The 22,591-nt window shown below is 34.7% G+C and overlaps 2 protein-coding genes across 12 annotated transcripts in view; one reads left to right on the top strand and one right to left on the bottom strand.

The window, feature by feature from the left end:
* The window catches only part of LOC125648995 (kinesin-like protein KIF26A), a 97,401-nt gene extending 82,253 nt beyond the window's left edge, over window positions 1-15,148 (top strand). For all 4 annotated transcript variants that reach the window (XM_056164427.1, XM_048876120.2, XM_048876122.2 and 1 more), the window contains 10 exons: window positions 2,013-2,216; window positions 2,379-2,472; window positions 4,280-4,477; window positions 6,210-6,362; window positions 6,994-7,086; window positions 9,593-9,737; window positions 11,148-11,310; window positions 11,457-14,247; window positions 14,353-14,549; window positions 14,639-15,148. In XM_056164427.1, coding sequence (XP_056020402.1) covers window positions 2,013-2,216; window positions 2,379-2,472; window positions 4,280-4,477; window positions 6,210-6,362; window positions 6,994-7,086; window positions 9,593-9,737; window positions 11,148-11,310; window positions 11,457-14,247; window positions 14,353-14,549; window positions 14,639-14,797 — 4,197 coding nt within the window. In that variant the 3' untranslated portion in view covers window positions 14,798-15,148. The remainder of the gene's footprint in view (window positions 1-2,012; window positions 2,217-2,378; window positions 2,473-4,279; window positions 4,478-6,209; window positions 6,363-6,993; window positions 7,087-9,592; window positions 9,738-11,147; window positions 11,311-11,456; window positions 14,248-14,352; window positions 14,550-14,638) is intronic.
* A 769-nt stretch (window positions 15,149-15,917) lies between these two features.
* The window catches only part of LOC125648996 (WD repeat-containing protein 87-like), a 72,558-nt gene continuing 65,884 nt past the window's right edge, over window positions 15,918-22,591 (bottom strand). For 4 of the 8 annotated variants that reach the window (XM_056164431.1, XM_056164429.1, XM_056164430.1 and 1 more), the window contains 4 exons: window positions 22,014-22,040; window positions 21,740-21,808; window positions 17,768-17,834; window positions 15,918-16,125 (listed from right to left, as the gene is read on the bottom strand). In XM_056164431.1, coding sequence (XP_056020406.1) covers window positions 17,814-17,834; window positions 21,740-21,808; window positions 22,014-22,040 — 117 coding nt within the window. In that variant the 3' untranslated portion in view covers window positions 15,918-16,125; window positions 17,768-17,813. The remainder of the gene's footprint in view (window positions 16,126-17,767; window positions 17,835-21,739; window positions 21,809-22,013; window positions 22,041-22,591) is intronic. The other 4 variants (XM_056164435.1, XM_056164434.1, XM_056164433.1 and 1 more) reach the window with 1 other exon arrangement.

The following is a 22,591-nucleotide window of genomic DNA, read 5'->3' on the forward strand; positions in this document are numbered from 1 at the left end:
GCATATCTGAGAGATTGGCTGTTGGAGGAATGGAATATGTAGCAAACTTGACAAGGCTTACAATAGAGACTGAGAGGAAATAAATACCAAATTTTATTGGGTAGATTATATATGTAAATACTTGTGCAACTTAGATATTATCATAGGTTTTATTCTGGACAGTTTTGTTGTCAGATGAATATCATGGTTGGCAATGATAAAAAGTAGCAATTAAGTCTTACTATTAGAATATAGCTATCAGAAATTAAGCAGTGGTTTTCCTAAACTGCAAAATGAATTTCATTGAAAGTTTATTAAATAAAGATACCTAAGTGTATTTATGTATATAATTTAAGAAAATTCCTGTTAATGCAGAATCTTTTTTGTACACATCAGCTTTACTCCATTTAACTATGCATACTGATGTCACAGGTAGCTGAATTCACATAATGTTTGTTGGATCTCTGTGAAAGTTGGTTTGAATGAGGATTGGTATACTGTAGACATGCAAAATTTAAAGAACTTCGTATATATGATGTTTTTAAGCCATTTTAAGTTATTTCGTATGCACACAAACTTTGATGTTAGTGAGAAATGTTTTCCACCCTTCAAGTGTGCTTCATCTCTTGATATATATATATATATATATATATATATATATACACACACACACTAGTTGCATTGTTTGTGTGTGTGTCAAGAACAGTATGTAAAAAAGAAAAAAAGCATAAAAAGATAGAAAAGTTTTGTAAAGCAAACAGTTGAAATTATCAGATGTTTCTCTTTAAAGAATTATGTGGCTGCATGCTAACTGAAAAGGGGGTTGCATAATGGAGAAATGATCATGCAAATGTGTGAAATTTAGACTACAGTATTCTTCAGGCCATGCAAACAGCATTGTTTGTGAAAAAAAAAAGAGTTTATGACCTTAAATACAATGTTGAACAGAAGTCATTTACAAATTGCTGCCATTTTAACATTGAAATTTCTGATATTGACAAGTGTGTTCATGTATAATGCTTTGGGAGATGTAGGTGACATCACCACAAGCTACAAACTTCACTGTTTCCATTAGAAGTGTCTTTGTTTATACATGTGAATATGCATTCAGGTGTATTTAGGTGTTCATTTAGGAGTCAAATGGTTTTCACTTTAATGGAACATGTGCATTTCAGGAACGAATGTCATACTTCCTGAGATATTAATAAATCAAATGACATAACTATCAATATGATTGATTGAGAAATTAAAAGGCATATAATGTGTGCTGGGTGATCATGCTAATATCCTGTTAGCGTGCCTTCTGATTCTCATGAAATATTTAATTAGTTTTCAATCGGTGAATTAAATGATGATACAGAGAACATTTCTATGACGTTTGATTGATTTATCTGTTTATTTGCAAGTACAGATTTCCTAGAACCTTGTAATATATATTACTGTAAACCAACTATCATATGCATCATTTTCTTATTCGGGAATGGTCGGTGGAAAACCGATTTACAGGAATTCATTTCTGCGATCAAGTCATCATATTTTATTCCTCAAGTGTATTTTAAAACCGTTGAAATTTTTCACGATGAAATACTCTAGAAGCAAGGGACAGTTAACTTCGAGTTGCATGTACTTCTAGATGGTTTGCTTTGCGATGTCAATATTGTATATTCTTTATATGGTTAAAAATGATTTGGATAATAATTTCACACATTTATCTTGAAACTCGGTTTATTTTTAATTCAATATTACAGATCATCCTTGCAGACATTGAGAGAAATGAGTGGGGGGGGGGGGGGGGGGGGGGGGGGGGGGGGTCCAGAATGATAATTATCTGTGAACAGAAACTGTTCGTGAATCTCCTGAATATTTCCCTCATGCATATAAAAGTTGGTTTACAGTAATACAAGCATGAAAAAAGTAAATGTAACTGTTTGAAGTGTTTGCTTTTCTCATGATTTAGTCATGAAGATACAATTTTAAGACCATGGTATTAGAATATTTGAAAAATCATAAAGTTAAGACTTTCATATTTTCAGGTCAAGGTCATGTTGAGGATCTGCACTGAAGGATCTCATTCTGACCAAGCACAGTCTTGTTTATCCATTGATCCCAGGAAAAAACAGGTTACAGTATTTGACCCTTCGACAGTTGGAGTCACAACTTCATCTCACCGTAGAACAACACCTGTGGCCCCTAAGATGTTTGCCTTTGATGCAGTATTTTCACCTGATGACTCCCAGGTAAATCAAAGCTGGTGTACTACACATTTACATTTATGACATTGATTGAAGAAAGTTTGATAAATTCCCAAAATTTGCATTCTATCATGCAATGAATTTGCAGTCTGGATTATTTTGTATTCTCGGTATTGCCTTTGAAATATTAAAATTTTCCCATTTCAGACTGAAATTTGCTCTAGCAGCCTGACAGAAATTATCCAAGGTGTTGTTAATGGAGCTGATGGCTGCCTTTTTTCCTATGGATATTCTAGACTAGGTTTGTTATTTTTAAAAAAACAAGTGGTTTTTTGGGTTTTTTTTGCCACAATAAAGTTTTCACATCATGTTGCTTCTTGTCATATGCCATCAAAACTGTTCGCACTACAGGTTGAAGTCACATGTCTTTACAGTTGGGTCATTAATGATGTTTTCCTCAGCCCATGTGAAAGTTATTAATTCAGAAGTAGTTTTCATCTACCAAGCAACATAATGTGCTTTTTTTTGCAAGATAATTAAACTAGTGTGCAGGAGATTATCATCTGCTTTAAATGATAGCGTTTACTAAACGTGGTGAAGATGTGCATGTACAGAATAACTGTAAATTTATGTGATACAGATAAAATGACTAATGTTATAGAAGACCCATTTTGTTTGTATATTCTTCAGCATAACCTAGAAGAAATTTTCAGAGTATAATGTATCCTTGAGTGTAAACACTGTTAGTTTTTTATTAACTGGGTTTTTAGCAGTCTGTAGAACAGATTCTTTAATTAACTGTAGGGAGCTCCGCCATGTTAACAGTTTACTATAACAGAAACAACATTTTTAAGGTTGCCATGAACATACCAAGTGAATAGTTTGTTAATTGTTGACACGAAATTTACCTCCCCTTGCCACTAGGGGGCCTGCTGGATCTTGTCTCTCTGACAGTCCAGGATCTTCCTAGTGAGAGAGTGTGGTTCTGACTCATGTTTCTCATGTACGAATTAGATTTGGAGGGCTAAAGGGATTTCATATCTTGTCCTTTGTTTTCCATCTTTGTGTTGTCATTTAAAAATACATTATGCCCAACCACCATTTATATGTTCAACTGCCGTACTAGATGCTGAGATGAACAAGAAGAGATTATAGTTTCCAAAATGCATGGCAGAAATGTCAGAGTAATTTGAATGTCAATAATGGTTAGAGGATTCAAATTTGCTTTAGTTTTGCGAATTAAATATTAATCAAAAGAATTTTTAATAGTGTGGCTATTAGTGGATTTTGCTGAGATTTGCTCCCAACAACCTAATCAACAATTTGAGAGCTTCATGAAAAGGAATGTCTATGTCCCCACAAGTTGGAGTGGGTATGACTCAAGCCAAAGCAGAAAAAGAAGTGCCAAAATTTAATTAGAACCCAGTATTACAGACTGAGCAATGGGGCTTTCAATCAAATAAAATACATGCAAATATCAGTTGCCTCCTAACTAGATTCCATTCAAGACTATTATCATATCTGGGGAAAGTTTTCATTCATCAATTAAATTAAATTGATGCCGATTGGAAGAGAAAAAAATTGGTCCTCACTTGCTCCAAATAAGAGCTTGTCATCTGACCAAATATCTAAATCTGCCAATTACTTTTATTATTGAATTGAGTCTGCAGAGAGTAATTATTTTTGATGATGATATGTTTGAAGTTATCGGGATGAATTAGGGAGATGGGGAATTGGTGTGAAATGAAAAAAAGGTCCTTTTCTGTCAGTGCTGGAATGTGGAACACATCTTCATTTCATACAGCCCTAAAAAGTTCAGAGTAAAGTGAACATTCCAATTTCTAATGCAATTACAGCATCATTTCATTGGGATGCTCTTCAGCATTGTAAATGATTTCTTCAATATAACTTTTCACTCCATAGTGAGAAGCTCAACTTGCAATATTCACTCCATGGCGAGAAGCTCAACTTGCAATGAATTCAATAACTGTAAAAGTGTTGGTATTGTTTGATGAATTAAGATCTAAATGAAAATAGTACCACTGACATTTTGTGTAAATCTTTAGAATATGGTGTTAAAGAGATTTGATGTATTTGATCATTTTTAGGTAAATCCTACACCATGATGGGGAAGGATGCATCTTCCCAAACTCTAGGAATTATGCCCTGTGCCATTGCTTGGCTGTTTCGCCTCATTGATGAACAGAAGGAAAAGACAGGGGCCAGATTCTCTGTCCGGGTTTCAGCAGTAGAAGTATCAGGGAAGAGCGAACAGCTGAAAGATCTGTTAGCTGAAGTTGCAAAATGTAAGGACATCCAATTTACGAATAAAAATATTGCTGTCCTCCCACTTTAGATTGGTATGATAAAACTTGGATGCAGGAATATGTACCTGTCTTGTATTTCACTGTCTGGAACATTTTTACTTTTCCTGAAGCCAATTTTGGTTTTTATACACTAACTTGATCTATTTACACAAAAAGGAAGTTATGTTTTGGTATTCCGATTCATGGTGTTTTTGCATGACTGCATCTAGTCTATCTGTTGCAAAGGCATTTTTTGAAGGTTTTATTGCATACCAGACTGTGATGAGGTTGGTGTAACATTATAGGAAGTTTGTTTACATTGTATAAAATAATTGTCTTGGCTTAGCCCAAAGTCTCTATCTGTGTTGCAAGATGTTCTCCAAATGATGATTTGATAAAACATCAATCAGACAAGCATGCGTGGTGCATGTGCAGAGAAAAAAATGCTGTCAGGAAAAGCATTGTAGAGAGCTTTGCTGGCATTAATGCATGTAATGATCTGCACCTGAAATTCATCTTTTGCTATGTTGGAGACTATATGCATTGTTGAAGCTAGTAATTGCATTACAATACGAATCTTTACCAACCCCATTTCATTCCAGTGATAGATGTCGGTATGTAATCACTGCTATGATCAGTGTTTAATTATGTTGCCTTTCATTTGATTGAACATACTATTAAAGAGTTGATGTTGGAAGTGCTTATTTTTCAACATTTGAAATAACTTCTGGAATGGAAAAAATACTTTGAAGGGGATATTCCAAAAAAATTATTGTAATAAATAAGATGGTTGTTAAAGCCATGCTGGATTTCATTGTCGGATGTTTAGGTTCTAAATAAGATGGTTGTTAAAGCCATGCTGGATTTCATTGTCAGAACGTTTAGGTTCTGTATTTGTTATGGGTTTTTTCTTCTGGAAACCAAAGAGAATTTGTAGAAATGAAATCTTGAACCTTTCAACAATGTGACGGTATGCAAAAAGTGTGAAAGTTCATACATATATATATAACACCCTCATATTGATATTCATTTGTATAATGTATATAGTATTTTAAACAAATCCTTCATTCATTTCTATGTATTCAAAAAGCATGAAAAACTTAGAAAAGTAAAGCTTATTTCAAGTTACTTATATAAAATGTTTATGAATTTCCTGCAAAGCTCTCTGATAACCTTACTGCATAATCATTTTCGAATCAAGATTTTTGCATTAAACACATTATAATGATAAATTATATTTCAATTAACCTTTAAAACATTCTAGTTAGATTATCAGGTTTTTAACCTGGTCCTTGGGTTCATAATGTGAAACCAAAAAATAAATATTTGCAGAGAAAAACAACACAGGGAGGTATTATTTGACTAATTGCCACCCATTATTTCATTACTGAAGATGAGTTATATCTGGAGTGAAAATGTGTTGATTTTGACAGCTCGACTACACTGCACTGTATGGTGCTGATTTTGTTTTTTTACCAGTTACTCCCCTTGAGAGGAGAACTGGCAGAATGAAATTTTAGGTTCCATTACTTCATTAAAAAAGCAATGCCCTTTAAATGAACAGAAATGTTTTAATGACCTCTACTCTGTATATGCCCTCAAGGGATCAAAGTATATACTTTTCATCTCTTGTGAAGAATATTTTAAATATGGATGGCTCATATTTGAATGACCATTTCAGAACAATCAAAATTGATGGAGTTTTATAGAATTTGAAAATTTCTGTTGATAGACACAGAAGCAGGAGTGGGAACAGCCCCAGGTGTCTATTTGAGAGAGGACCCTATCTGTGGGACTCAGCTAGAGAACCAGAGTGAACTACGGGCACCTTCTGCAGATAGAGCTGCCTACTATCTGGACGCTGCTCTGGCTTCTAGAGCGCAAGGTTAGAAACAATTGTTTGCAAATTATTTCTTGAATGTTTGAAATGCCAGGATAAATAGTTTACTATCAACGCTATTGTAAAGTGTATGGACTTAAAAGTACATATGATTAATGAATTATGATAGATAACACAGTAAGGTCCGTTGAAGCTGGCTAAGAACATGGTATCATGGCTTTGCCAGACTGATTTGAACACAAAAACAGGGGCTGTAGGAAGTTTATGAGCAGACAGTAATGTGACATGAAAGCTGCTAATTCACCCTGAAAATCCCCCTGTTGGCAGAAAACATGTTTTTACCCTTACTGAAATTGACAATGTATTTCACAACATAGCATCTGGAAATTCTTTACTTTGGTTTTTCTTTGAGACTGGCCAACCATATCAAGGTGCAATCTTGTGCAAAACTTATGAATTCATACAACAGAAGAAAATACTAAGGGCAAGTTCTGAGTTTTATTGTCTAATGAACAGGCAAAGCAGAGGTGTTGTTGTTCCTTATTTTCTCAGTAAATTGGAGGCCAAAGATTGTGTTGCATCAGGGATTAATGAATTAATGAGCATATGCCTGATTATTAAGTACAGAAAGAACATTGAACTTCTCCTTACAAAGTTTGATTGAATGCTTTTGCAGAAGATGAAGAGTTGAGGTCCTCACACATTGTGTTCACCCTCCATGTATATCAATACAGGATAGAGAAGGCCAATCAAGCAGGACTTCCTGGAGGTAAGCCTTTTGTAACACATTTGTATTTTGCAGTATACCTACAAGAGTTTGATAATTTGGCTTGTCAAGACGTTCTGTGGAATCGCAAGGGTCAGCAATATTACCCATTTCACAATTACCATTTGAAAATCAGAAATGGTCCATTTCAATTCATGTATAATTATACCCTTACAAGTAAGGTTTGGGGGTATATGAGAATCATCTTGTCTTAAAGTAGACCAATATGGTAAATCTGTGCAATCTAGTACAACCCGACTTAGTAAATACTCATGACTGTACACAAAATACTACTTATGGTCAAAAGGTGTGCATATATCTGTTTTGGAACAAGGTCATTTGGAACAGGTAAAGGTCACTCACAAAAAAGTCCAAAATCTGAGTCCAATCATACCTTTAGAACAGAGACTTTATGGAAGTTAAAGGGGCATGGACATGATTTTTGATCGCTTGAAATGGAGTTTTTTGTTAGAGAAATAAAGATCTTTTATAAGTAAGTGGATTAAAAATACTTTTACATAGGATACACTTTGTATTTACATGAAATGGGGCTCCGAAAATTGTGTTTTGTAAACACCGCATTTGTCAGAGACGAAAGTGTGCACATTTCATAGAACTGTAAACAAACAAACGTTTGTCATCAGATAAAAAAACCATGTGCAGAATTGAGAACACTGAGATTTCTAAAGAGTATGTCAAAAGCATTCAACATTTTGACATAGGTGAACTGAACATTTTTTCACTGAAGTCTTCAACTCTGGCGCCATGTCGAGTCATGTAATGTGAACATAAATGGTTGTGCCTTGTTTTGAAAATGAAAAGTTCTGATGTCTCGTATACATATCTTAGCATCAGTTTTTGCAATTTGGTTGGTTTTTTTTTTTTTTGCTGTATTTTAAACCTATTAAATACTATTATATCAATTGAATTTTTAAATTTTTTTTTTTTTTTACCGAAAATCGTGTCCATGTTCCTTTAATTAAGGCTACAAGATGGTACTCTGGTTGGTATCTATGTAATGCAGGGATTGTAGAAGTTGGTATGAATGTGGCTTTGAAATATACTGTATGTAGATGAGAGGGTAATTAGTCCTGTTAAGACAGGTGTAGATCATTAATAGTATGTGCCTTAGCCTTTTAATGTTACCGTTGTTGATTTCAGTCTGATGCTTTGCTGAAATATTTACCCATGCAAAAAGTTAATTTACATCGAAGTATATAATGTAACAGCATATAAATGAACTTCATACTCCAGTGTACATCTATTTCTGAACAATTATACAGTATTCTTAAAATTCTCTAGACTTGGTAGTGGATTATCTGTGTAAAAGTTCCTCTTTTTATCATCAAACAGGAGAGAGTAATATTCTTTAGATGCTCTTTAGAATGCAAATTCAAGTTTCCCTGGTGAGGCTTTCTAAATCAAATTTTGTATGCTGCATGCCAATCAGAGGATTCTTCCATCTCGGCTAAATCAAATTTGAAATCTTGATTCGGCACCAATTCAACTGGTTGTGTGATTCGGTGGAGGCATTTTTTTCTGTTGGTAAAAAGAGCAACAAGTTGAGGCACTTTTCCTGACATCTTGGCTGTAAAATGAATGCTTTTGGGATTCATAAGAATGGAGATATCAGCTTTGGAAAGCACATGTAGATGACAGATTTTTGAATAAGACTAATATGGCCCTTCAGCATCGGGAAATGGTCCATTGATTTGGTATTGAAATCAGTAGGTTATTTAGAATACATCTAGATACAGAAGTAGCTAAAGTGAATGCAATCAATAATGCTAATCCGAAGTGTACACAGAAAGGTTGATAGTTTCTCAGCTTTGGAACAGCTCTCCTCAGATCATGTAGACCTCGCCATGGACCAACATCAATTATCCCACTTCTATGTTAGCCAAACTCTTCAATCAATCAGATAGCAGAGAGCTGAGAAAAAGATAATTCTGTCCTGTTCACTTCCTTCTCCTATAAACAAATGATTGTCTCTCTGCCACAAAATGATTGTCTCCGGAGTCTATACCGAGAAGAAATTAGAAATTTTTAAGTCCAGGCAACCTAGCAATAATGGTAATTCACATTTTTATATTCTTGCCATATTAAAAAAGTGTCGGCATTAATATTGGGGTCGGCACACTCCAAATGGGGCAAATTCTAAATGTGAAAAATGGAAGTCGCAAAATTTATCTTGCTAAATCCACAGCTCATTAGCAAAATCTAGGATGAAAATGAACTTCTATTGTATTTCTGTAAGGAAGTTCAGCCTTGGCAATCATTTCCTACTTTTTTTTTCTCTTGGATTGACCAGACACGTCCAAATGTCTTTACACATTTTCATGGTACAAGCAACCCACATTTACTATATGAATTGTTGATCAAACAATTATTTAAAATTTTATAGGATGGGAGATATGATATTTTAAATTTGGTTCTTTCCAATGCAAGAAAAAATAGGATATTCCTTTATGAAACACATGTTAATTCTTTTGTATCAACTTTTTTTTAGTGGCTGGTGGTAGAAGCCGTCTTCATTTAATTGACCTTGGCAGTTCCTCAAAATCCAAAGGTCCTGACAATGTTTCACTTAGCCTTTCTGCACTGGGGAATGTTATTATGGCACTGCTTAATGGCCAAAGACATGTTCCTCACAGGTAATTTAAATGTTGAGTACTATTGGAATGATATTTTGTACTTTTATTCATGCATCATATTCAGTTTTTCAACATTTCTGTTTTCCAAAAGATTTAGTAAAAATTGATTTTCAATACACTCATGCCATACCATATTCCATGGAAGGCATATTTTTAAGTTGAATATTAATATCTGATGAAGAACAGCAATTCCTGAAGGAGAAAAGGTTTTTTCAGATTTCGAAAAATGCACTGTTAATTTAACAGTTTATGTAAACATGCATTATACTGATAAATATTTTTCACTGGCAAATTACAATCTTTTAAACTGGCTCATTCTGAAAAAAGATTAATGAATAAAATATTAAAAACAGATAAGGCAATGATTATGTATTTAAAAATAGTAACTTGGTCAGATTTGTTAATTCCTGTTTCACTTTTTATGTACCATTAAAGAAAAACAAGACATGTGCAAGTGTTGAAACTCCGTTGTAATGTGTTAAAGTATATTAATAAAAAAGCCTATTATTTTAAAGTCATTAGCTTTAATAAGTGCAGTCCACAAATTGTGTAAAAAAAGATAAGATTCAGGATCTCTGAAGCTTGACTTCATAATTCTTTTCTCATTAGTGCAACTTTCATGTTATAATGCCCAGGAAAAAATATCTCCATAATGAATTCGTTTCTGGATTAAAAAGCCAGTTTTGACACGCTTCAAAATCTTTGGTCTCAACTTCAAAAAATCATAGTGCAAGTTATATAGGAAGCAAATTAACAAGAAAAACCTTGGATAATGACAAACAGATTTTTTCACTGAAGAGGGGCGAAATGGTGTTTATTGTATTTTGAACTTATTGGCAAATATCCTATTTTCTAGAAGTGTTGCCAAGAGGTACAATCTTTTATTAAGGTGTTATAAAGAGGATTACAAATAAAAACAGAGATGCTTCTGACTTTTTTTTCAATCTCGAGAGTGTATTATTACCTATTAATGATGAAGACTGTACTATCATATAATTACTGGAAGATTGGATCCCGAGGTAGATGTTTCATCAGCATTGAGTGCTGAATGGAGGCCCTTAACTTCATGACAGAATGACCGCCATTGGTTGGTTGTATTGTTACTATCTACATATATTCCTTTGAAGTACTGCAGAATTATGATAGAGATGAATTCACGAAATCCAGAATGAACAAATAGTTAATTACCTGTATCTTGAGATCTACCCAGGACACAGGAATTTTTTTAATTAGTGGATTACATATCCTGCTTGCTTGCTAAGTGAGTTGAAGTTTCAAGACATATCTTGGATCTTGTGTTCATTAAATGGTTAGATAAGGTGGTTGTGATATCTCATGAATTTAATAGAATAGCTACGGAAAGATTGTAAAATTAAGAATTACAGTTTTGCAAATCGTTTTATTTTACAGAGACAGCAAAGTGGCCCAGCTGTTGAGGGATTCTCTTGGAGGAATTTCATGTCGTACTTGTATGCTTGTACATGTTTCTTCTGCTGCAAGTCACCACAACGAAACCTTACAAGTCATTCAGTTAGGAGCAAGGATTCACAGAATGAGAAGGAGAAAAACAAAGGTAATGTATATTAAAATGAAATGTAGTTGTAATCATGAAATTCACTGCGATTTGCATATTGGTTGAAGAGCTTCATTTTTTTTTGTGGACTTCTCCAAACTTGCATTTGTGTGAACCTGTTGACGAGATATGAATTGTTGTTGTAGTTTTCAAGTACCAGTTCTGATGACAGTTCCACAGACGATGGACGACTTCGACGACCTTTCAAGGGCTGCAGAATGGGAACCCTTAGAGAAGACTTGTTATATCATTCTTCTCATTCAGATCCTGACTATTATACTTCCAGCAGTGAACAGTCATGCGATACTGCTATATATGTGGGTGGTAATGGACAGTCTCTTAGTGACCGTGAAATCACTGACAATGAAGGACCACCAAGGTCAGTTCCAAGGACAAACCCAAGATTACCAAGAAGACCAAGTGGGTCGAGGTCATCTGGAGATGAAGGATCCAACTCGGACAGTGGAAGAAGTCGAGCCTCTTCAGATTTTAGATATGGAAGAGCTGCTTTAATTCAAAAACAAAATTTTAATGTGAACAGGACAATATCAGTAAGAAACCAACCACAGTCTGTGAAAACAGCATCAGTAGTAAGGGATGTCAGTGTTGTACCAACTCAAACAATGTCACCACCAGTGTCACCAGGCATAGGGCAGGTTCAACATCCTCTCAAAACTTCAACACGTTCTAGATCACAAGACTCACCCCAAAGGCTAACAGTGAAAGGAACTCCATCTGAGCAGTTTAAAGGAGAACAGTGGATTGATGGCCCAGGTGTGTATTCAAAAAGCAAAATCGTGGAGGAGCAATGGATTGATGGACCTCAAGCTTTTGTCAAACAGGAACTCATTAACACACTGGATCCAGCAAATAAGCATTTATTTAATCCCAAAATGAATGCTGAAGAGCAATGGGTAGATGGACCTAAAGAAATGATAGCAGGATCTCAACCACTAAATAGAGAGGGAAAAGTCAGTCATTCAAAAGTGACTGTGCACAATAGTTGTAAAGTTGAAAAACATTTGAAACACAAATCCAAATCAGTGCTAGAAATGAAAGATCGTCCTAATAGTACTCTCAGTGAAGAAAGCAACTCTTCAATGGCCGTGCAGGGTCCAGATTCAAGACCAGTCAGTGCACATGAATCGGATGAAAAAGTTGATGCAAACCAGCAAAATGTGAAGCCTTTTGTGCGGGACTGGGTACAGAAACATAGTGCAATTATTGACAGTAATAGTTCTCCAAAGAGGGAGGAGCGTTCTGAAAACTTGGAAACATCATGCAAGCACAAAAAGCCAAAGGCAGAGGCTCATCGTAAACTCAGTGCCTCAACACCCAAACAGTCTCCCATAAATTCACCATCAGTTCCAAGAAAAACCAAATGTGACTCACAAGCTATTGGAAAATTACAGAAATCTCACTTACCAACACCATCCAATCCCACAAAACGTGTCAAAGACTGGATACAATCTGTATCTATTGAACAGGCCCAATCAAACTGTGACAATTTTGTCTCTGTTAGTGATTTTAGTAGCGACCTCCCTGTGAGAATGTCTGAATTGAATACTTCTCAGGATGTGTCATCTTGCAGTAGCATTCAGGTAGATACTACCATGGAGGTAGACTCTCAATGTGAAATTACCATGAACACAGCTCCTTGCAGCAGCGACGGCCGACCAGACGAATTGGCTGAATGCAATATTGGTGACATTAGTTTCGATAGTAGTGTTGATGCTGCTGAAACCACTAATTCACTCAAACGGGAATCTATTTATGAAATGCAGATGGATGCACAACTAGAAAAGAGTGATTTGAAAAATGTTGACATCCCAGACAATGATACATTTAGTACAGTTAGCAAAGATGAGGACTCCGATTGTGAAAATGAGCCCCTCCTTGCTAAAGAATACTGTTTTCCACATTCATTAACTGCTGAAAGTTTGAAAACCCTTGTTGCAGAACCATTTGGTGTTGATCAACAAAAATTGAATCAAGGTCAGTCGTGTCAAAGTTGCGAGAACGATACAGTTGTCCAAGAGAGCTTTTTCATTTATGATAAAGCTAAACCATTATCTTCTTTATATCGCAAACCCGATGGTGCTTCAAATCCAAATTTAGTCAATGAACTTGATTATGAAGGAAAAACCAATATGAATTTCGTAAGGGGGGAATACATCATCAATCAAGTGCAACAGATATCTAGTCAGAATATGGATATTTACCAGAAAGCTACCTCAGTTCTGAAGCATGAGGAATCTGATATTCGAAAATCCAAGTCAAAACCTCCTCTTCCAAAATCCTCTTGTAAATCTCATAGTGCTAGTCCATCACGCAGCAAAGATATCAGTCTCAGTCCAAAGTCCACTAGCTCATATTCAAGTAAGACATCTTCACCAGGAGGTCATGTCAGTCGTTCCAAAGAGAAGTCTCGTCAAATGTCAACATCCTCAATGTCTTCGCAGTCCTCTCTTCCAGTCACCAGCAGTCCATCCTCAAAATCTTCCAAGTCTCCATCACCTAGTAAACTTCCAATTTTCTCCAGCAAAACATCTCGCAGAAAAGACAAGGAATTTAAAGTTAGCAATGGCCGTGTTGTAGAGCTAAACACCTCCAATAGGGGAACAGACTCTGACAGTGGTAATGACAGTGGTATTGTTGCACATGAAAAGAAATTACTTTCTCCATACAGCACTGTTACAAAGCCACGAACCCCAAGCCATTCCAGTAGTGGACATGGGAGTGATAACAGCAGCACAGTCAGTGCTGATCTGCGATCCCAGCTGGGAATCAAGGACAAACTTCACGGAGGGACCAGCAGTGGATATGAAAGCATGTTAAGAGACAGTGAAGAGGCATCAGCAACATCCTCTACACAGGAAGACAGCAACAGCGAGTCGCCAAATGACAAAAAGAAGGGATCTAAAAGGAAGAAGTCGAGTTAGTATTACTTTTCATAAATCATATAATTAAAGTATCAGATGTTTTTGATTGCCAAAAAAAAAATTGAGTGAATGAATTTTAAGTGAAACTTGTTATTTGTAGGTACTAAACGAAGTCGCTCAGCACCAGCTAGGTCTAGTGACAGTCCTGATGGAATTGGGTCAGTGATATCAAGTCCATCATCAAAGGCATGGGTAGACACAAGACAGATACAGAGGATCAAAGAAGAGCCATTTGAAATAAAGTTATATGATATGGACGATGTTGAGCGGCTTGCTAGGAGACGAAACGAAGAAGAGGTAAATTTTTAACTTGTTTTGTGGTTTACTTTTTCTAGAAAGCTAAAGAAAGACCACTCTTGCATTTTGTTCTCCCTTTTTCTTTTCAGAATATCGAGATAAAAATGGAAAGGGTGACGAAGCAAGGCAAGCCACTTGAACTAATTGACCACAAAGATCAGATTGTGATGGAAGACCGCAATTGGAGATTTGACTGTCGCTTTTTCATGTGTTTTTGTCGCAGTAAACAGAAACAAACCGATGTGTAGCTTGTTAAACCTTGCCAAAATTCATCCTTTAATTCATTTAACTGCCAAAGTTTTCCAAGTGCATTATAATAGAAGTTCAAATGATATGCATTTGTTTGTCAGGATTTTATTTGAATGTCATTATACACTGTACATTTTGTAAATACAGTTTATTTATACATATAGTGTATTTAATATGCACATGAAATGTAAGATTTTGTACATTTATAATATTTATATGCAGTGAAATATATGCAGTTTCCCTTTCATATAGTTTATGCATGGTAGACTTTGGGAATACGAAAAATGACATGCATGATATATACAAACTTGTATATCATCGTACTGTGGTAATAAATATATTTGTACCAATTCAATGGTTATGTCTATTTTTAAAAGTTCACTTCCTAAAAATATTGACCTGTTCATTCAATATAGACTGGTGTACAAGGGAAGAATATTAAATGTTGATGAAATTACAGATCCACTGCAGCACATATTGAGCCTGAAATGATTGCCCCACAGGCTTTTTCAGGAACATTTACAGAAACTAAGGAGAGCAATGATGCATTCTGTCAAGATGGATTTTACTGAAGATATTTAGAAAAGGATTGAAAGTAAATGTACTTGCATCAATTCTTAACAAATCAAATAAAATCGCCTACTGGAGGATATGAAATAACTAGGAACACGGAAGAATTGTTTTAGCACTAAAACTGACGTCTCCCCTTCCATAGTTTTAGAACATTTTTAGGGATTATCTTTATAGTGGAAAATTAAAGAGTTGCGGTACACAGCAGTCACGTATATATGTACATGTATATGTGCTTCAAACAAGGAACAGTGATGTGACCATACGATAGTAAATTAAACTTGCCAACATACCAAATATCAAAGGCCTATGTCAAAAAACAAACAAGTTATGGTTCAGAAAAAGAAAATGCCCCCAATATTCTTTGACCTTTTCATCAAAGGTCATCAAAAATGGCACGACGCACTGTCTTATGGTATACCCACATACCAAAGGCCAATGTCAAAAGACAAAAAAATTATGGTTCAGACAAAAAAAAAATGCCCCAAAATTCTATTATTTTACCTTTACATCAAGGGTTGCAGTTAAACTGATAAATGAATTCATAACCAAAATGAGACTTTTATTTGGAAAAATGATGAAACAATGTGGTATCTTTGTTTGCATTGATATACAATTCTGTAGTTAACAAATTATGTCTGAAATGATTAGGTTTTAAAGTTTCTCCAGTCATACAATAATGCATCGAGAAATTTGCTCCAGGCAAAATCTGTTTTCAATATTTTCTCGAGCATTTTGTCTGGTCTCGTGATCTTACCTAAAACAAAAGAAATGCATTTTAGCATGGAAAAAAAGTATAACATCTACAACATCATGTTTAATTTGACCTCATGACCCCAAGTCTAAAGTTGTCTTCCTTTACTGGTCAACTACCTTTTTTAATTATTCATTAAATAAAATATTAAAAATTAACTACCTTTGTGTAAAATGTGAAATGATATATTAAAAACTCCATTTATTTGATATTCTGTTCATAAAGCTTTCATACAAATGAGTAAACTAATCAAAATAACATGGACGGATGTATCTGGATATTGTGACCTTGTTCAAAGGACCCTTTTTTGTTTATTGTAACAGTCCTCCATTTTCTTAGTTTATATTTCTGAGATGTTTTCAGAAGTTGATCTAGGTACATGTATTTATGTGATGTCATACCAAATGGACAACATTTTAGAGCCTTGTACTGCAAGTGGTAACTCGAATTATCAACATTTTGAATACTATTTAGCTCACCTGAGCTGAAAGCTGAAGTGAGCTTTTCTGATCACCCGTCGTCAGTCTAAACTTTTCACATTTTGACTTCTCCAGAACCACTTGGTTAATTTCAACCAAACTTGACAAAAAGCATCCTTGGGTGAAGGGAATTCAAGTTTGTTCAAATGGGCATCACTCTTCTCCAAGGGGAGATAATAGTGAAAGTATGCTGAGAAATTAAAATTAAAAAAAAAAAATTCTCCAGAACCAGCAGGTCAATTTCAACCAAACTTTGCACAAAGCATCCCTAGGTGAAGGGGATTCAAGTTTATTCAAATGAAGGGCCATGCTCCCTTCAAAGTGGAGATAATCACAAAAATGCAAAAATTGGGTGGGGTCATTTAAAAATCTCATGAACCACTGGGCCAGAAAAGTTGAAATTTACATGAAAGCTTCCTGATATAGTGCAAATTCACATTTGTTAAAATCATGGCCCAAAGGGTTAAGGTGGGACTACAATAGGGGATCAAAGTTTTACAAGTGAATATGTAAGGGATTTTTTAAAAACATCTTCTCAAGAATCACTGGACCAGAAAAGTTGACATTCATATGAAATCTTTCTGATATAGTGCAGATTCAAGTATGTTAAAAATCATGCCCCCTGGGGATAGGGTGGGGCCACAATAGGGGATCAAAGTTTTACATGCGAATAAAGGGGGAAATTTTTTAAAAATCTTCTAAAGAACTATTGGGCCAGAGAAATTTACATTTACATGAAAGCTTCCTGACAGAGAAATTTACATTTACATGAAAGCTTCCTGACATGGTGCAGATTCAAGTTTGTTAACATCACAGCCCCCAAGGGTAGGGTGGGGCCACAGTAGAGGATCAAAGTTTTACAAACAAATATATTATAGGGAAAATCTTTGAAGGGGGCAGGGCCTTCATTTGAACAAACTTGAATCCTCTTCACCCAAGGATATGTGCAAAGTTTGATTGAAACTGAGGCAATAATTCTAGAGAAGATGAAAATGTGAAAGGTTTACAGACAACAAACAAAAAGTGATCAGAAAAGCTCACTTGAACTACCTACTGTGGCGGACAAGTCTTTTTTTTTTTTTTTTTTTTTTTTTTTTGACTTAACACTAAAATGCGATCCTTGCATGAGACACACATTTAAAAAATATAGTTAAGAAATTTCTTACGTGATGTAGTGATCCCTGATTTGATGCCCCATCTTTGCAGAATATTTCACCCTTGTTTTGTCTTGAGCTGAAAAAAAAATTATAACATAAAATCAAGATTTATAGTTGACAATTCTCTTACTAATAATTGATATACAGTAAATTATGATTACCTATAGCAAACCTCCAGGGCGAGCGAAAAACAGTTTTGTTAAAATCAAACTTTGTTATATCTAATATATCTAATAAAATTTTTGTTATTTTTCTCTCATAGGGGAATAAGCGTGGGTATGTTATAAGGGTGTTTGTTATAAGTGTGCTTTACTGTAGCAACAATTCCATAAGATCAAAGTACCGGTACAATAAACCACATTTTCTCCTCTGGAGTCTTCTTTCCCTTCCCCCATGAGAATTTATTTACTACTAAGAAATACTTCAAATGTTTCTAAACAAGAAAACAATGTCTATTGTGGTAACCAATATCAGCTCCCAATCCTCTCCTCTGAATAAACATATGTAAATAGAGATTTTGGCTTCTGCATTGAACTTTTAAATTTTTTTAAAAAAATTCAAAGATTCAAAAAAGAGGACCATAGGCATTAACAGTCAACTGATTATCACACACACCAAACTAATAAGAAGCACTGTTCTTGGTGCAAGAGTGCATCTTCAAACTTAAGAGAACTGGATTTATCAGTTTACTTCTAATGTTATTGCCTAAACAAATATTCACATCATTCAAATTACTTTTGCAAAAAGGTAATTTTTGCTTACAAAATTTCTTCAAATCTTTTACATATGAGATGTCAGATATCTTGTTGAGGTTTTAGAGTAGAGTTTCAGAATGCTCTTGGGCCTGGATTTATCGTTGAATGATGTCACTTGCGTTATCACATGAATTATATAATTACGAAAGAACATCTTTGTAATCTTCTAATTTAATTTTTGATTTGTTCAAAATACCTGCCACTTGGATATACCTCCAAGCCATGGATGCTTAAATCGAGTGGGGACAAATGTTTCACGCCGTAGGCAATTTTGTTAACTTGATACAAATTTCAATGATTAAGTAACAGAATGTTTGGATTTTAGTGAGTGAAAAGATATTTTGTTATGCAGTCCAGCATATATCATGTGTATTGCAATTCATTGAGAAAATATACCAGGATGAGATTTTATAAACAACCAGCATCTTTAACATTATCATTTTTTATTGTTATTTTTTAAAAATAATTCTGCTTTTCATATAATTTTGTTTTCAATACACGAGAAGATGAAAAAAATAACTATTGTCTTACAATCATATATTTCATCTACTATAAATAACGTTAATTCGAACTTATACACATCCATGTATGTTAACATTATAAAGGACATTACCGGCCAAATTTTACTTCGAAATATATGTAACTGAGTATTTTGAAATAACCAAGTTCAAGGTATCAGAGGTAAATCTGCACATAAATAATAGAAAATTACTTTTTCATCTTTTCCAGACTACTTGTCTGTCATCTTGCGGTTAAAAATAGTATTTTCCTACATTGATCTTTGTAATTTTCTGACCTGTAGCTCTGAAATTTGTTATTTTTCCATCAATTACAGTTAACTACAATAATGTCCCAGGGTGAGGCAATCCATAAACGTGTATGAGAACTTAATAATCAGTAGTAACCTCTTACATTTGGTAGATTAAAGAGGGAAAACAATTTACCTTTAGCTGACCCTGCAAAGGGATGTAATTCAAGGTGAAATATTGATAAGTGTATTTCAATCAAACTTGGCAAAAATTATCCTTGGGTAAAGGGAATTAAAGTTTTTTTTTCAAAAAAGGGTCATGCCCCCTTTAAAGGTGAGATAATCAATAAAATGCAAAAATATAGTGGGGTAATTTAAAAATCTTCTCAACAAGAACCATTGGACCAGAAATGTTGAAATTTACATGAAAGCTTCTCAACATTGAGTAGATTTAAGTTTATTCAAATCATGGCCCCTGGAGGTAGTAGGGTGGGTCATATTAGTGGATAAAAGTTTTACATGCAAATATATAGGAAAAATCTTCTCAAAAACAACAGGGCCATATGATTAGTCATATTGATATGCAAGCATTCCCAGGTAGTGCAGATTCAAGTTTGTTCAAATTATGGTCCTCAGGGGAAGGGTGGGCCACAATAGGGAATCAAAGTTTTACATGCCAAAGTATAAGGAAACATTGCTAAAAATCTTCATCTGAATAGCAGGCCCATTATTAGTCATAATATACAAGCATTCCCAGTAGTGCAGATTCAAGTTTGTTCAAATTGAGGCCCCCAGGGGTAGGGTGGGACCATAATAGAGGATCAAAGTATTATCTGAGAATATATAGGGAAACATTGTTAAAAAATCTTCATCTCATACAGGCATCTGCAGGTAGTGCAGATTCAAGTTTGTCGAAATCATGACTCCCCAAGGTAAGGTGGGGCCACAATAGGGGATCAGAGTTTTGTATGAGAATATAGAAACATCTTTAGAAATCTTCTCAAGAACAGCTGGGCCATGACTAATCGTATTAATATGTAAGAATCTTCAAGTGTTCATGTTCAATTTCATTCAATTTAGAGGCCCCAGGAGTTGGGTTGGGCCACAGTAGGAGACGTTTATATGGGAATATACATGTATAAGAAACAAGAGCATCACTAAGCAGAGCATTCGCTCACGATATGAAATAAATATATATAAATGCATTAGTAAAGCATAAAAGTGTAATAAAGCCAAATGCTTTTGTAAAAAATTAGGACAGATTAATCCAAATGTGTTATGCATTTTCAGAGTATAAGAACTTGAATCTTGGGGAAACTCTGTCTCTCAGAAGAGAGTAAGTTCAAGAGATTTTATAGACACACAGATGGATTATAAACATTTTATTGATGCATTAAGAGGTCAACAGTTTGTGACCACTACAACAAGTTATAGCATATCAATGTTTTCATATGATTTTTCTATTGACAAATATCACTTCAGATTTCAAAATTCTACATGCCTAAATGTTTAAACGTAAACACTACATATCAAGTTTTGCCCCGTCCTAGAGTTAAAATTTACAATTTTGATAGGCCTTCCTGCTCTACATCACTATGCATTTAGTTTTTCTTACAGATGTGCAGCTATATAGAAGATTATTAAACATTCGTAAATTTTTGGTATTTTTTTTGCCCCCACTCCTAAGGCCCAAGGAATGCAGGAATCCTGATATCTAAAATTTAGGTCCCCTTGTCCCATAGTATTGTAAGGCTGATACCGTAGTTGTCCAGGAATTAAAACTATGCAATTGTTAACATGCACATTTAATCATTATGACCATTTTGGCTCCACCCTGGTACCAAAATTCCTACCCCTGGGATCAAGAAATTTAAAGCTTAGGAAAAGGACTACCTGCTCCTTATCGACCTTAGGTAAAGGACTACCTGCTCCTTATCAATATCTATTCACTTTAAATTTAGTATCAATAGCAACAAAGAAGATGTTTTGCACATAAGCACAATCATGTACATGTATGCTAAGTTTGGACCACCCTGAAGTCAGAACCTCTACCCTGGGGATCATGAAATTAACAATTTTGATTAAAGCTTTTCTGCTTCTACATAACTATGCATTTAGTTTTTCTGAAAGATGTGGAGTTGAAGAATTTATTTTTTTTTTTTTTATTTTTGAAAAATCATTAATCTTTGGCAGTTTTCGATAAGGCCACAGGGGTGCAGGAGTCCTGAAATTTACACTTTATGTCCCCCTTGTCCAAATCATGCTTCATACCAAATTGGAATAGTAGTTATCAAAATATTTCATTGTAAACACACAACGGACGCAGACCTGAGTGACTTAAGTAACCTAAAAATTACAATAAAATCTACCTTTCAGCAAAACAAAATGTAATCATTACAAAAACATTTATTCCACTTTCATTGAAAGCAACAAAGATGTCAAATTACACAATGTGTTCACATCAATATACTAATAGACCTTTTGAAATGCTACTTTCGTGGATCCTTTAGGAAGTTTTCTTTTTCCTCCATCATCTGGAATTATTTTCTGCAATGAGATGAAAATTTGAAAACAAAGCCAATATGTTAGAAATTAAATGACTGCAGACCAATTCCACTCCTTCCCCATTTTACTTAGATCCACTTTATAAAGCACTGAACATAGTATCCAGACAGTTTGAAGTTTCTCTCTGCCTTCATTTAGTAAAAACCATAAAATTGATATAGTACTAAATGTAAATATCATCACTTACTATTGTCTTCCCTTTCTGTTTTTTTGGCTGTAATGAATGACATGAATGAATGCATACCAAGTATACCTGTGTAACTAACAAAAGAATTTACAAACAAGATTTTTTGGTCAGATTTTAATTACATTCTCCCCTCTTATCTTTTAAGGTCATATTTTGTTTACCAACAAATACTGTGACTGTTTACTGCATATGAAATAGTATGTTAAAATACCTTGCACTGGAATATCGGAATATAAATCTAACAAGAGGCTCATGAGCCACATCACTAACCTTAGTCATCTTGGCCAATATTTAAAGCTTTTCCCTATATATTCACAGGTACTATTGTGGCCCCAAACTACTCCCGGGCGCCATGATTTTTACAAACTTGAATCTGCACTATGTGAGGAAACTTTTATGTAAATGTATACTTCTCTGGCCTAATGGTTTTTGAGAAGAAGATTTTTAAAGATTGTCTCTATATATTTGTATGTAAAACTTTGATCCCCTATTGTGGCCCCATCCTACCCCGGTTGTCATGATTTTAACAAACTTGAATCTGTACTATGCCAGGAAGCTTTCATTTAATTTTGTACTTT

Source organism: Ostrea edulis, chromosome 5 (assembly GCF_947568905.1).
Source record: "Ostrea edulis chromosome 5, xbOstEdul1.1, whole genome shotgun sequence".
Classification (NCBI taxonomy): domain Eukaryota; kingdom Metazoa; phylum Mollusca; class Bivalvia; order Ostreida; family Ostreidae; genus Ostrea; species Ostrea edulis.